This window comes from Ambystoma mexicanum, chromosome 2p (assembly GCF_040938575.1).
Source record: "Ambystoma mexicanum isolate Mex_15411 chromosome 2p, UKY_AmexF1_1, whole genome shotgun sequence".
In the NCBI taxonomy this organism is placed as follows: Eukaryota; Metazoa; Chordata; class Amphibia; order Caudata; family Ambystomatidae; genus Ambystoma; species Ambystoma mexicanum.
Window position 1 is genome coordinate 873,331,020 of NC_090923.1, and position 13,953 is coordinate 873,344,972.

Sequence of the window (13,953 nt, forward strand, 5' to 3'; positions counted from 1 at the left end):
CAATTGAAGTCTCCAACCACTATTACCCCAGTGTTCCCACGTTTTAGCAGCCAGGTAGCCAATAGATTTTGTAAGGCCTCCTGGAGTTGTTCACTTATTAGTGCACCAGGGGGATTATATAGACTAACCAGTAGCAAGCGATCCATTCCTATCTGGTTATTATAGTCGATCTCAACTGCCATCAAATTACTGGGACAGTCAGTTTTCACTAATTTAGAACCAAACATGTTAGCCACCCCTATGATAAGTCCACCATAGGGTTTTCCCTTTGTACCTTTATTAGCTGCCCTTTGATAAATGACAAAGCCATCCAGGATCAATGGCCCAAGTTTCTTGAAGGCAAAAACAGCTGTGTGTATCTAAGATCTTAATAGAGCCCTCAGTTGACAACAACTGAGCAAAACCCCTACAGTTCCAGGACAGAATAGACATATCTCATTGCTTTAGCAGCACTTCAGGTAGTGAATCCGCAATCCATTTTAATGCTTGTTGTATGTCTGTGATGTCCACTTTTTTTCCTTCAGAGAAATTAGGGCGGGGGTTGGTTTCAGCTGTCAGATCTATCTTAGCGGGCAGTTGTCTTAGATCTGGTTCGTTGAGATCAGCATCAACCTCCACGTCAACCGCTTTCAGTTCGGTCTTATAGTTCCTTAACAATGTCGCGGTAGATAGGAACTTGCAATGCAATGCTGAGACCTGAGGATTAGGGCCTTTTAATGGTTCCACGAATTGGAAATCATCTGACTTAAGGACCCTCAGTTGTGGCACATAGCTCAGTCTAATTAGCAGTTCTGAGCGAGAGAGCCATTTTGAGTTTTCACTTAGATATAGGTTCTTTATAAGACATATACGATTTCCTTACATGGTAGGTGTAGATTCAGTGGGACGAGTTATGATAGGTGTTGCAGATAACTCTAATGGACTCCCGAGATTGTTCTTGTCCACCATCTCCGGCTCTTCCCTCGGATTCTCCTCCTCACATATATCCTCCGCCTCCTTAGGCTCAGTCATTTTTTCTCTGTCAGATATTAGCCAACTAGTCAAGCAGCCCTCACCACTGTTCTTTCTTTTCTTAGCTCTAGCTGCTCGTTTTTTGGCTTTCTTTGAGGGATGTCCGGCGGATTCCTTAACAGACTTGGAGATGGCCATTTCTTTAGCTCTTTTAATCCCCGCTGCCCTTCTGGCCATTCTGCGTTGCTTACGCGAGAAGAATAGTTCGTTTTCTTTGTCTGTCACCAACCCCGGGCTTTGTAGCTCTACAGAATGATGTTCTTCACTTATGTCCGCCAGTTTTATGGCTTCCGATAGATTGGACTCTGCTGATTGATCAACTTCAGCAGTGCCCTTTACTTTCTCTCTCGTGGCCATCTCCAAGGTTAGGGCATTTGAATTATCCAGAATTCTCCCCGTCATTTTCAGTAAAACCTTAAGGGCAAATTGCAGTGATGCAACTGACGACTGGATCTCAGCAATCTCTGTCGCTCCCGGATAGGTATCAGCCAGACATTCACTTTCAGCTATGTGGCTATCTTCCATAGAAGCCATCGCCAAATTTGGGGATGCTGATAGTCTGCCTATGCATTCAACCGGAGTAGGGGATACTAATGGAGCATTTCTCTGCTTATTAGCATTAGCGCAGTCCATGTTGGTAGATATCGATCCTGGGGCAGGAGTCATTTTCCTTTGAATATTAAGACATAGCTCCAATAATGAATTGTTGTCAATGTCATCGTAATTAGAGGCACATAGGGATCCTTCATTAGAGGGCACGAGAACCAAGGCTTCCTCAATCGTGGTAGAATTAGTTTCAGGAAGTGGGTTTTGTGGAAAAAACTCAGTGATCCTTTCCTGGTCTGCGGGTATTTCATTCTTAGCTTTCTTTCTGGGTTTTGCCCGCACGGTAGGATTGTTCGAGGGACTCTTAGCAGTCTCCATTCCCTTGGATCCTCTAAGATTATACTTTGACTGTGTAGTTCTCTTCTTCGGAGGCATACGGGTTTTCACAAGTTAGCGCCCTCCGCACTTAGATATCACAAGGGACAATATCACAAAAAGGTATGGTGACTGCCGGAGAAAGATTATCAACCCCTTTGCCCCCGAGAAAATGGGGATGGATTGGCCACCGTTATCAAGACAGTCCCTCTCGCCTGGGGCCAGAGAAAATGCTCAACACTCCCAGTGGCACAACACGCCCAGGATCAAAGGCCTAGGCCCGCAGTCTCCTGAGCGTATGGTCTTGAGGCCCGATTGCGTATTTTGGGCAACACTGGCCCCAGTACTCAAATTACCAAAATATGGTCACAAGGTATGGGTATGGGATCCAACAAAACTCCCACAAAAGCCCCACTGATCAAGGTAGGTGGGAGTTTTGCGCTCTGCTAGAGGTTAATAGGGCGCAGATACTCTACACCAGATTGTTATATTATCACAGTTAGCACTCTGGTTTTACTGTGCTGACAAATGCAAGCATAGCGCCCAATGAACCTCAATGGTGACTATGGGGGGATCAGATGCGGAGAGCGTAAGGTGTAGCCCAGGGATATGCCTCACAGCTCACCACTCGCCTCCAATAATCACAGTAAAGCCCTCATGATGCTGTATCACCATGTTCCATGTATATGGGAGTCGGCAGGAGAGAGCACGGTACCCCGCCTCCTTAATCCGCTCCGGGACTCCCCTCGCTGGATACGTGGTCACCGTCCCCGTCCTTTTGCCTCTCCGCCTCTATCGCCTATACAGCGGCTTCCGTGGGCGTAGGGGGACCGAGGACCACGCAGTGACTCGTCATGCAGTCACTTGTCTGCTGCCACGGGCTTCGGGAGCCCTCGTGTCGGACCAGCCGCACCTCCGTCGCTCCACCGCCGCTCCTCATTCCGTTCCGTTAGAGGAAAGGACCCAGCGGCGTGGAGGGAACGTGCGTACTCTAGCAGGAAGTTGTGTCAAGCCGCACCTCGTATCGAGCTCAGCGTGTCCAGTACTGCGCTGCGCTGTGAAAGGCCGCTTCCGACACCCGGCATCAACCCGCTTTCAGCCAATGGTACTTGTCAACACACTAAAACTCTCTCACGCGATTACTCTTTGACGCGTTTAGCTAAGATGCGCTTTTATGGACCACATATGCAAACCTATTAGTTTGCACACACGAACAAGCGTCTATACTTACCGTTCGCCATAACCTATTTGGATCCCGTTAGCTCATGATTAGGTGTATTTTTCGCGCACATGTCTGTGCGCTTTCTTACTGATGAGACCAACCACTCCAATAATATGTGTACCTTTCCTCACCACTTATTTTCGAGTTTGAAACCCATTACCAAGTGCATTTTTGCTATCGAGATTCTATAATCAAGGAATACAACCATTTGTATATGAATTTATTTTACACTTAGAGGGATTTACCCGTTCAATATATGGAAGCTTATTTCTCACATTATGTGACGGGGGCACCTTACATGACTGCAAGGTAACATATTTTCCATACATTTGTTGATATGAACAAACACAAATTATTGTAATAATGCTAATATTTTGTGATATGCTTTACAACTAACAATTGCTTTGTATCTACCTCTCTCCTAATCTCACCCCTGCTTTCTCTGCCCCTTCATTCCCCACCCCATTTTTGTCTGTTTTTTTTATTTCTGACATCCATGTACGATTCATGTATTTTCACTTTTCTTTTGGATGCTTATTCAATCTCACTTGGTCGTTTTATTTTTGATATATACACATGTCTACCAATGTGACTATTTTGTTATGTTTTCATTTGCTTTATGATTATATGATGTTAAGACAAATCAATAGCCCTGATTTGAAAAAGGTCCTTAGAGGACCGAAACACGTGTCATCAGTTATAAGGGCAATTTCTTTTTGGACAATAAATGTATTCTGCAAAGTTTTGGCGCAGTCTTTTTCCAGGTTACTTATACTTCATACTATCTATCAAGTGGTCTTTTACTCGTCTAAACCCCATACCTGGTGAGACGCGACTCAATGCATTGATTGAATCAACTTCTTTCTTTCATTTCTACTCCTATAAGATGTTGCCAAGTTAGACCAAACCTTCCAAGCCAAGATCTTTTTTTGAGGAATAAAGTTTATCTAAACTTTTATTACATTTTACACCCATCACATTAAATCTATTAAACAGAATCGTTCCGCCTCATCAGTCTATGAAAAACATCAGACAACTTCAAGATCTCTATTTTAGTGCAGCTCTCGAGTCCTTAACTGGATGGCATATTAGGACGTTATTAAGATCTTATCCATATAATCAATTACTGCACAAGTTAGATTAGTTATTTCCAGACAACATCGTAAACCACCATTCTTCCATGTTTCCTGTTAACAGGGTGAATTTACTTAAGAAAAGAGACCTTGGAACTTTTAGTTCTATGCATCCAATGATCAAGTGTTTGGAGGATTCAATGTGTGTTTTACAGAATCTGCATAGATTAGATTCAGTTTCCTTATCTCGTTTCAGCCATAACATCTCCTTTGTTTTGTATAGATTAAGTCTTAATCTTAAAAACTGATCCCGATGGTACCGAGAAGGAAATAATTTTAGATATTTTGGTATTTGGTCGATTCCATGGATCGCAGGTCCGTTCTACAAGGATGAAGCAAGGGAATTTGGTTTTTCTTCATTTTGAATCCAGTTCCACATTCTTAACTTTTTCTTAGCTATTTGCGGGAGCTTTAAGAGCATTTCCATCTTGATGTCTGCCTGGTAAAGAATGGCTCAGAGTTTGTCTGCCCAGCTGTTAAGCAGACCAGCGTGAGGGAATTCTTTAGTCGATGTTAGAATGCGGTATGACGGAGACAGTGAGGTTAGATACATTTTCCTCAATGTTGGTACAGATCTCCAAATAACAGTTCCATACAGAGATTCTATGGATAATTCATATCGAATTGCTGATATTGTGGTGTTTGATGGTAATTTAAGTATTTCCACCAAAAAATGCCTTCTAGGCGTGGCCAAATATCTTTATTCAAATTCCAAGCAGCCTCACTCCCAAATGTTATCGTTGGCACTACTTTTTGTAGATAAAATGTCAGAATTGGAGTTAGAGTGAATTTCCCATATTCAGCGTGTAGTTTTGCTCCTTGAAGTGACAACATGCGCAAATGAAGAATAAGATAAGTTCTTGAGACCAGTCTCATTCACGAATGGATTTATTAAATAGGACTCCTAAATAGCGTATGGATGAGGTAGTTTAAATGTGTTCGCCACAATTGTCCATTTAAAAGTTTTATTTCTTTGACCTTGCTGGGGACCAAATATTATGATTTTTGTTTTTGATACGTTCACTTCAAGATCATTTTTTTTTAATAAGATAGTTGTAACAAGTTTAATAATCATTGCATACCAAACGGGGTTGAATCGATCAAAACCAGATCGTCAGCATAGATGGCCCAGCTGATCTGTTGGCCGTTTATTTTCGGGGGGAAGGACTTTGTTTCTTGCAGGGATGTTGGTAGATCCGCGATGAATAATTTAAAAAGTAGGGCTGCCAGTGGGCAACCTTACTTTACACCTTTTTCGGTCACAATTTAATTTGTGAGGTCTCCTTGTGCATTAATGCGGACACAAATTCTTGTTTTCACATATAAAGCCATTACTGGGTGGAGTAGTTCCGCTGGGCAAGACCATATCCGAAGTGTTTCAAACAGCAAGTTTCGATTGATGCCATCGAAAGCTTGCCGTAGATCTACAAAAGCAAGGAATAACTTTTTTGATTTTTGTAGGGCTTCCAATTTTAATAGGTTTAATAGGGTTAAATTTAATTCTGTACCAACCCCCTGCGTAAAGCCTGTCTGACAGCAGTCCATGATCCCGGCATCAGTTGCCCACGTGGTCAGTTTTCTTCCTGATAGTATCAAGTAGGGCAATTGGGCGATAGTTGGCAGGATCGTCCCGATTGCCCTTTTTAAAAATTGGAACTACAATTGCAGTGGACCAAGATTTTGGCAGTTCTCTCATGATGGTGAGCTCTTCAATAAATTGGAACCAAGATTCCTTGTTTTCTTTTAGCATAATGTTAGTGAGGCCATCTGGGCCAGCGGCTCTTGAATATTTTAGTCTTTCAATTGCAGACAGGATGTCCTCAGCTGATTCACGAACATTCCATTTAGCGTTCCTCACTAATGCAATTGGTGCTACGATTGTAGGTGGTATTTTTTTATTTTGATTATTTTTTCACCCTTATATTGATGGTAGTAATGGATAGTAGCGATTCAAACCATTCCTCTGTAGTTTTTTTTCTGAGATGGAAATTCTGACCATTTTATGCATTACATTTAAAAGTTGGTGAGAGGGATCATCATAGAGGCAGAATCTCACCCCTTTTCCATGTCACCAAGAAATCTTTTTCTTACTATGTGAAGGGAAACCCATAAATTGTGGGAGCAGCTGCAGCATCATACATGTTTTGCACTGGCAATGACTGAGAGCACCACTGTCCCAAATGTTTTACATTGGATATGCTGGCTAATATTGTGACCAGTCACCACTGAAGTGCTTTACTTTAAGAATTCTTGCATATGTTGTAAACAAACTATCATGCAAGTATTGTAGAACTCCCATCTACTTTTGGTGAATTGGCATCTATTGGCTTTTTTTATGCTTTACCCTACTGAACCAATTTTACATTACAGGGGCGAGTGGCATTCTTACCTGTTTCCATGTTGATCATGGAGTTTTGTATCCACAAAGTTAGATATTATCCTAATTGATTACAGTTTCGTTATGTATAAGTCAGAAACTTCAATCACGAGTTTTGAGTTCATTTTATATTTGTCAGAGTCTTTTATAAATGTGCATTTGAGGATGCATACTTTGCCTGATGATGGACAGTTGCATCATTCTGTTTCCTCTTAGGTACAAACATGAAGTTGTTCATTAAAGAAGCCTTTGATCATCTGAATGTTTGCATCATGAACTTTTGATCTGTTTTGGAATAACACATTTAGATTTTACTTCCAACTGTGCATGCAGTATCAAGGAACAAGTCCTTGTTTTTTTTTTTGCTCTATAAATGTTGTGGCTGTTAATACTTTATCCAAGAATACTGCTGTAAAAATCACTATTTCAGTGCTACGCTATTGGGGGACTCCCGTGAACTGCCCCATACGTTGCTTACGTGTCCCTCGCTATGCACGGTCCATCATGTTAATTCAGGGTAAATATTACTGTCCGCCCGCTGTAAATGTTCACCAGCTGCTGCTGACGTTGATTCAATTGGAATGCCACGACCCCTCTGAAGACACCCACTCCCTCTCATCTGTTGCACCAAAATCTGAATCCACCACTTGTGTAGGACACAAAAGTGCAACTGTCTATTTTAGAACAGAGCTGCTTATAAAAGCCAGTCACCCCATACATTCAAAATGTTGATCAGCAGCTGCAAGCGTCGCTGAAAGACTTTCATGTATAATGTCGAGCTCTGGCTTTACTTAAGTTGGCACATACACCATCGCTTCCATACCCTTGCATGCTGCCATGTATGCTCGAACTTCTTATCTGTTGCATGGTAAGCAGTAGCCTTACTCACAAATCTTCACAAACCAATAGAAGTAGAGGAAACGGAAGAAGGAAAAAAAGAGTGTCTGTCGAATTTTCAAATAGAAACCTCACCATGCTGAGAAGCTAGAGGAGGCTGGAAGTGGAAAACCCACTTGAGAAAATAGCTGCAAAGGAGGGCGTTGTGTAAGCGGAAAGCATTGTCCAACGCAAGTGTGAGAACAAAAGGTTTGCTGCAATAGAAAGTACATTGCATCTTGGCCATTATAAACGTCAAAACTATTAAGTCGTGAGCTGGTCACTACAACCCCTGGATGTGAACTGGACTCTATATCCTGCAGTATTTAAATGAAACAATCAAGCTTTCGCTATTTGCTGAGTTTTAGTGGGCAAGTAACTTTTTCCATGCTGTACCCCTGTGACTATGGGATGGAAACTAGAAAAAGCAGCAGAATGAGACCAGGATCCCTGCCAGACGGGTTACCCGGATGCACTATAGTTATCCCTTCCCCACACTTGGTTGTTCCACAGCTGCGAACTTTGTAGCGAAACCCATTAGGATATGTAGGCACGTATTCTATTACCTACACTCACAAAAAAATAAGCCTTTTTTTAAAAACCTTTCATGTTGTGGATTCTGCTAAGCCTCCACAATCCCCTTTTTCCTACCTTGATCTCAAAGATGATGTAAAGACTACTTTTTTCTATTTCCCTTTACTCAAACCATTGCCTATTTTTGCTATGCCTCCCACAGTATAACTAACTCCCAGTACGTAGTCTTGCCCTGTTATATAATCAGCCAGTAGATACTGGGGTTTTTCTTGGAGTGGTGGTTGGTAAGTGTCTTCAGTATTTATTGAGAGTGCTCATTTATTTTGTAGAGACTTGATTGGACATTCCTTTGATTTTAGTTCTTAACCTTTGTGTTTATTGAGGCCCGTCTACTGGTAATGTCCGGTGTCCAGTCAAAATGTTGAAAACATTTGGTCGAATGACTAAAATGTCGAAAAAATTATGTCTAAAAAATAAATAAATAAATCGAATGCTTTTTTTATTTACATGTTTTTTTTAGTTCCGCGAGTAAAAAAAGGGTTAAAACAGAAAAAAAAAATTAAAAAGGGGCGTTGGGGATGCCACCCATTTCGAACAAAAAACAAACTAAAAAAGAAATTAAAATTTTTTTTTCAACATTATTTTTTCGACATTTTTACTTTCGACCAAAAGCTATTCGAAATAGTGACTATAAACCGTAATGTCCTCTTTGGAGAGTATATAGGAAGTACCTCTGAGCAGAATTGTGCTACAAGATTGGACATAGCATGTGGTAACCTATGACCCCTCAATGCACTGCCTCTTGCCAGATTAGGAATTTGTCACAAATATACCTCTATAAATAATTGTATCTCAGTGTAGAGCAATAATTAAAAACTATAATAAATAAAGTGAATTTGAATCTTTGGCATGGCTCTCACGCTAAATGTTATAAACTGACAGTTTGACTAACAATATATGTGCCTTCTTTAAAATAGGGTATTTGTAAAAAATGACATCTGTCTTTTAGGTAGAGAAGGCCAAGTTCAAATGATTAGCTGTGGGGCAGACAAAAGTATATACTTCCGCACTTTGCAAAAGGTAAGACATGTATTTTTTTTTATACGTGGAGTAACATACCTTTTATACACTAGTGATGTAGGAACAACATGTCAAACTGCATTCTTAAGGAAATGTATGGTCAAAAACAGAATTGATGGTGAGACATTATAAACCCACTTATTTCGTATTCTAAATTCATTTTGGAGTACTGACTCCCTAAAGTGTCTGTGATGTTTTATCAGGGTGTATACCACACACACTATTGCCATTTGCATGGTGTCCAGATGCTCTTGGTGGGTTTGGTTTGTGAGTGAGGGCGGCAGATAAAATTAATCTTTTGTTGATGTGTGCAACTGGAAGTACCATGGGTGGCCCTGCATGCTCAGGTTTCTACTGCCACTACAGTGTTTTTATTTGTTAATGCATTAATGTGTTTGTGGCCAGAAAGGAGAACTCTTGTGCCCACGGTGCAGGCAAATGTATACTTCGCTGAGGCAGTGGTATATTAGTTGGTTTTAGAGGTATAGTGTTCCATTTTCCATCTGTTTGGAAGAACATTGAATACACCTGTATCACAGTAGCTTGGTTGGTTTGTGTGTATTGTGTTTGAGCTTGTAACTTGAGTAATTAGTGGGAGGGGTTAGCAAAGGGTGTGCTGAGATATTAGACAGCGGGTGGTTACGTTGCCCAAACATTGATGTGATTGATATACAATGCAACATTTGGGGTGAGGACTGCGTGTGGACTAGGGCATAGGTAGCGAAGCCCACATTGAGACTTCAATCTTGTATTCCGATGGAAACCTGGAAGCAAACATTAGAATGTGATGCAAATTGCATTGTGGTGTAGAAGAAACACAATAACCTTCCTTGGATGTTTGTCTAAGCTCAAACGGTGAGTTAGATGTCTTGGGCTCAGGTCAAAATTGCTGGTTTGGTTAAAAAAAGAAAAGAAAAAAAAGGGGGGGGCGGACTCTTTATCATTTTCCTGTAGGGAAACAATCTGAGAGGACTCATTTTCCCGAATGTAAGGTGAACCTGGATTGTGCTAAGTTTTGCAATTTGGCCACCACGTTGAAGGAAGCAGGTCCCCCTTGTCTCCCTGGTGTGACACGCTCTCTCTCTTAGTGCATCATCACTGGATCTTAGTGCCCTTCTTGGTTGGTATGGGGTCTTTCTTGGATGACTTCTGCTCACTTGCCCTCAAGGGCACCGTGGGTGATGCAGAGTACTTTGAAGTGGATTCCTTTTTTGATCAGTCACCAGTGGAGAGCTCTTGGGGCTAAAGTTGCCTGTTCCCTTCTGTTGAGTCTAGGTAGTTGTTTTGCTGTTTTGTTCCATTTACCATCTGGTTGGAAGAATATTAATAATCCATGTATCAGTGGCTTGGTTTGTTTGTTGGATTCTTTTCATAGGTGCTGTCATAGTCAATGCTTTATAAACCACTGATACAGCGTTGAGAGTCAGGTGAGGGAAGGTGTGGCCTGGCATTATCTTATGAAGCTTGGGAAAGTATTTCTTTAACCCTTTAAGTGCCATGGGTATTTCTCCCCAGTGCCAGGGACTTTTTTGGTATGTGGCCATTCAATGGCTTGTAACTTTTTTGTTACATGAGATATCTCGGCCAAATTTGGCTCCTTTTTTTCCCACATGTAGGCGGTCGTAACGCCACCCAGGAATCCCAGGTTGCTGTAGGGGGGGGTAAGCAAAAAGGGCGAAAATGTTGGGTTTTTTCAAAAAATGCCAATAAAAAGATGTACAAAGAAGCATGTGGTTTTTTCCTTGTAAGATCTAGGAACAAATGGTTTGCTGTGCTGAGTTCCCCAATTTCCTGGCTTTCAAGAACAGGTTGAGTGGAAATGGAAAAAAATTATTTTGATGTGGTTATCAACCGTTTTGTGAGAGGTAGGCGATTTTGGCCATTTTTGCCAATTGGACATGCATGGACGGAATGGAAGAAAAGGGCAGGAAAGCCAAATTGGGGGACAGAAAGGCATATATTTCTGAAAAGTAGACAAAATTCCAAGTTTAGGAAGGGGTGATTTGCATAGGTCAGGCAACAACTAGGTACGGGAAACTGCCATCGATTGGGGGAAAAGCGGGAAAATGACCGAAAAAAAGGCGTGTTGGCTTGGTACGGCAATGGCTTCTATGAATTTTGAGAAAAGCAATGCTCTGCTACATTCCCCCCGACTCTTACAGTTAGGAGAGCACACATTTTTTGTAGTGTTTTACAAAACAAGCAATACCACAAGCCAAACACTGAGCCATGGTACACAGGAGTTTTACGCTCACTGCCTGACCAGACGCACTTAAACACTGAGCCATGGTACACAGGAGTTTTACGCTCACTGCCTGACCAGACGCCCTTAGCATGTGTAAATCGGGAAAACCAATGTGGTGAGGAACGGCAAGCATACATTTTTTAAAAGAGCACAGGCAGACCTTTTCAAGGGTAGGGGACTTGTGCAGGTTACAAAAGTGTATGGTGGCTAAAGCAGCGACTAAATGTAGGTCACATTTGGGAAATGAAAGGGTTGTGAGACACGGGGCACCAGCAAATGGGTCAAAAGGTTATGAAAACCACACACACACACAACACATGGCCTACCGTCCCGCGTTCCCACAGGTGTCCCGATGAAAACGGTACCTCACATGTGTGGGTGCACCTACCGGTGGCACAAAAGGAAAAGGGTAACCCACTGGTCACCTCAAGCCGTTCGCCACTGCCCATTGTCTTCATGTGGGCAACCTACAGATTTGGGCCTAGGGTGTCGAAGCCAGCAAGGAAAACAGGGAACCCCATGCATTTTACAAAAGAGGACACCGCTGGGAATCCAGAGGTCTGCCTTGCGCAAATTGCACCAGTTTTTATTAGCCACAATCCCCGACAAAGTGTGATATTTGGTGGGGAAAAAACACAATGTTCACTTTGTCTGGGGTTCTGGGTAATAAATACTGGGCTGCTTCGCGCAAGTCAGACCTCTGCGCATTCCCACGGGTGTTCTCTTCTGGGAAATGCATGGGGTTCCCCGTTTTCCTTGCTGGCTTCGACACACTAGGCCCAAATCTGTAGGTTGCCCACATGAACAAATTATGCTGTGGTGAAAGGCTTGGGGTTACCAGCGGGTTACCCTTTTCCTTTTGCGCCCCGGGTAGGTGCACCCACACATGTGAGGTACCTTTTTCGTCGGGACACCTGTGGGAACGCGAGAAGGTATGACATCTGTTGGTGGCGACGTGTTTCGGTGAGTGGATACAGGGAAATGTCTCTGAAATTGGCTGGAAATGCAGACAATTCTCAGACATTTCCCTCTGGCCACTCACCGAAACACACCACCAACAGCACATGGCCTACCGTCCCGCGTTCCCACAGGTGTCCCGATGAAAACGGTACCTCACATGTGTGGGTGCACCGACCGGGGGTGTAAAAGGAAAAGGGTAACCCACTGGTCACCCCAAGCCTTACGCCACTGCCCATTGTGTTCATGTGGCCAACCTACAGATTTGGGCCGAGGGTGTGAAAGCCAGCAAGGAAAACAGGTAACCCCATGCATTTTCCAAAAGAGGACATCCGTGGGAACCCACACATGGCCAAATTGGAGGGGCGGCCCATCTCATGTAGCCCTCCCCAGGGGCAGATAATGGGGGGGGCTGTCCTGCACTCCTCCCTGGGCTCAGGCGTCCGTTCATAGGAGCAGATATCTGGTCCCAGGGAGGGCTGCATGACATGGCACCCACTCCATTCCCGTTGGGGTGGAGGGGGGGTCAATGCCCCATCCCATTAGAAACTTCCCAGACCCTTTGGGGTGCCCCACAGCCCCCCCCCCCTAAAAAGTGTTCCACCATTTTCCATTTTTTCTTTGTTTACAAAACTTGCCCTGGTGCAGAGGGGCACATTGGTGTGCCGATCTGGCCCCGGGGTGCCCAAACCTTACTGCCCCACCCACTGGGGGGGCCTGTCCCACCATTTGTGGCGGCCCTCTCCTCACCCACAACAAACGGGGGGTGCACATCATGCAGCCCTTCCTAGGAGGCTCAGGAAGGGCAGCATGAGGTGCCCCTCTCCACCCCCCAGCCATTTGGGGTGGGGGGTGAGAGGGCCACCACAAAAGGTGGGGCAGGACCCCCAATAGGTGGGGCTGTAGGGTTTGGGCACTAATGTGGACATCTGCACCAAGCGAAGTTGGGTAAACAAAAAAAATACAAATTCATAGGCTGCTTTTTAGGGGGGGCTGAGGGGCACCCTAAATTGGCAGCGAATGATGTACTGCAACGGGGGGTGGCCCTCAAGCCGCCCCCACCCCAAATGGAGGACCCCACCTCATGCAATCCTCCCTGGGGGCTGATATCTGCTCCTAGGAAGGGGCATCTGACCCCAGGGAGGGATGCATGAGGTGGGGCCCCCCCATCTGCCCCCAGGGAGGGTTGCATGAGGTGGGGCTCTCCATTTGGGGTGAGGGGGTTTGAGGGCCACTGAAGGTCTAGGGTATAGTCTAGAAAGGCGGTCCCTAGGCCCAGAAGCACATATTACACACCAAGGAGGGTAAACAGTTGCTACACACAGCGATACAATGTCCTAGGAAGGAGTGTGATATAAAGATTTAAAAATCTTTAGTAAATCAGGGGAAGTCTCTAAAGATCCAGGCCTTGATCGGGAACACCAGGGACTCAAGGGGACCACAGTCCTAGAAACTACCTTGCAATGTCACTAGGAAAATCCAAGGAAGTCTCAGTTTCTTTCCACAGGTGCCTAGAAGAAGGCAATCTACCAAAGGGTAGACCAGTGGATACCCCAGAAGAAGCAATCCAGTGAGGGTTCAAGACCTAGCAAACCCT

General features: G+C 43.8%; 1 protein-coding gene across 1 annotated transcript in view; it reads left to right on the forward strand.

The window, feature by feature from the left end:
• WDR62 (WD repeat domain 62) overlaps positions 1 to 13,953 on the forward strand; it is a 2,486,568-nt gene that overhangs the window by 950,124 nt on the left and 1,522,491 nt on the right. Inside the window, exon 14 of the mRNA XM_069644563.1 lies at positions 9,084 to 9,154. Coding sequence (XP_069500664.1) covers positions 9,084 to 9,154 — 71 coding nt within the window. The remainder of the gene's footprint in view (positions 1 to 9,083; positions 9,155 to 13,953) is intronic.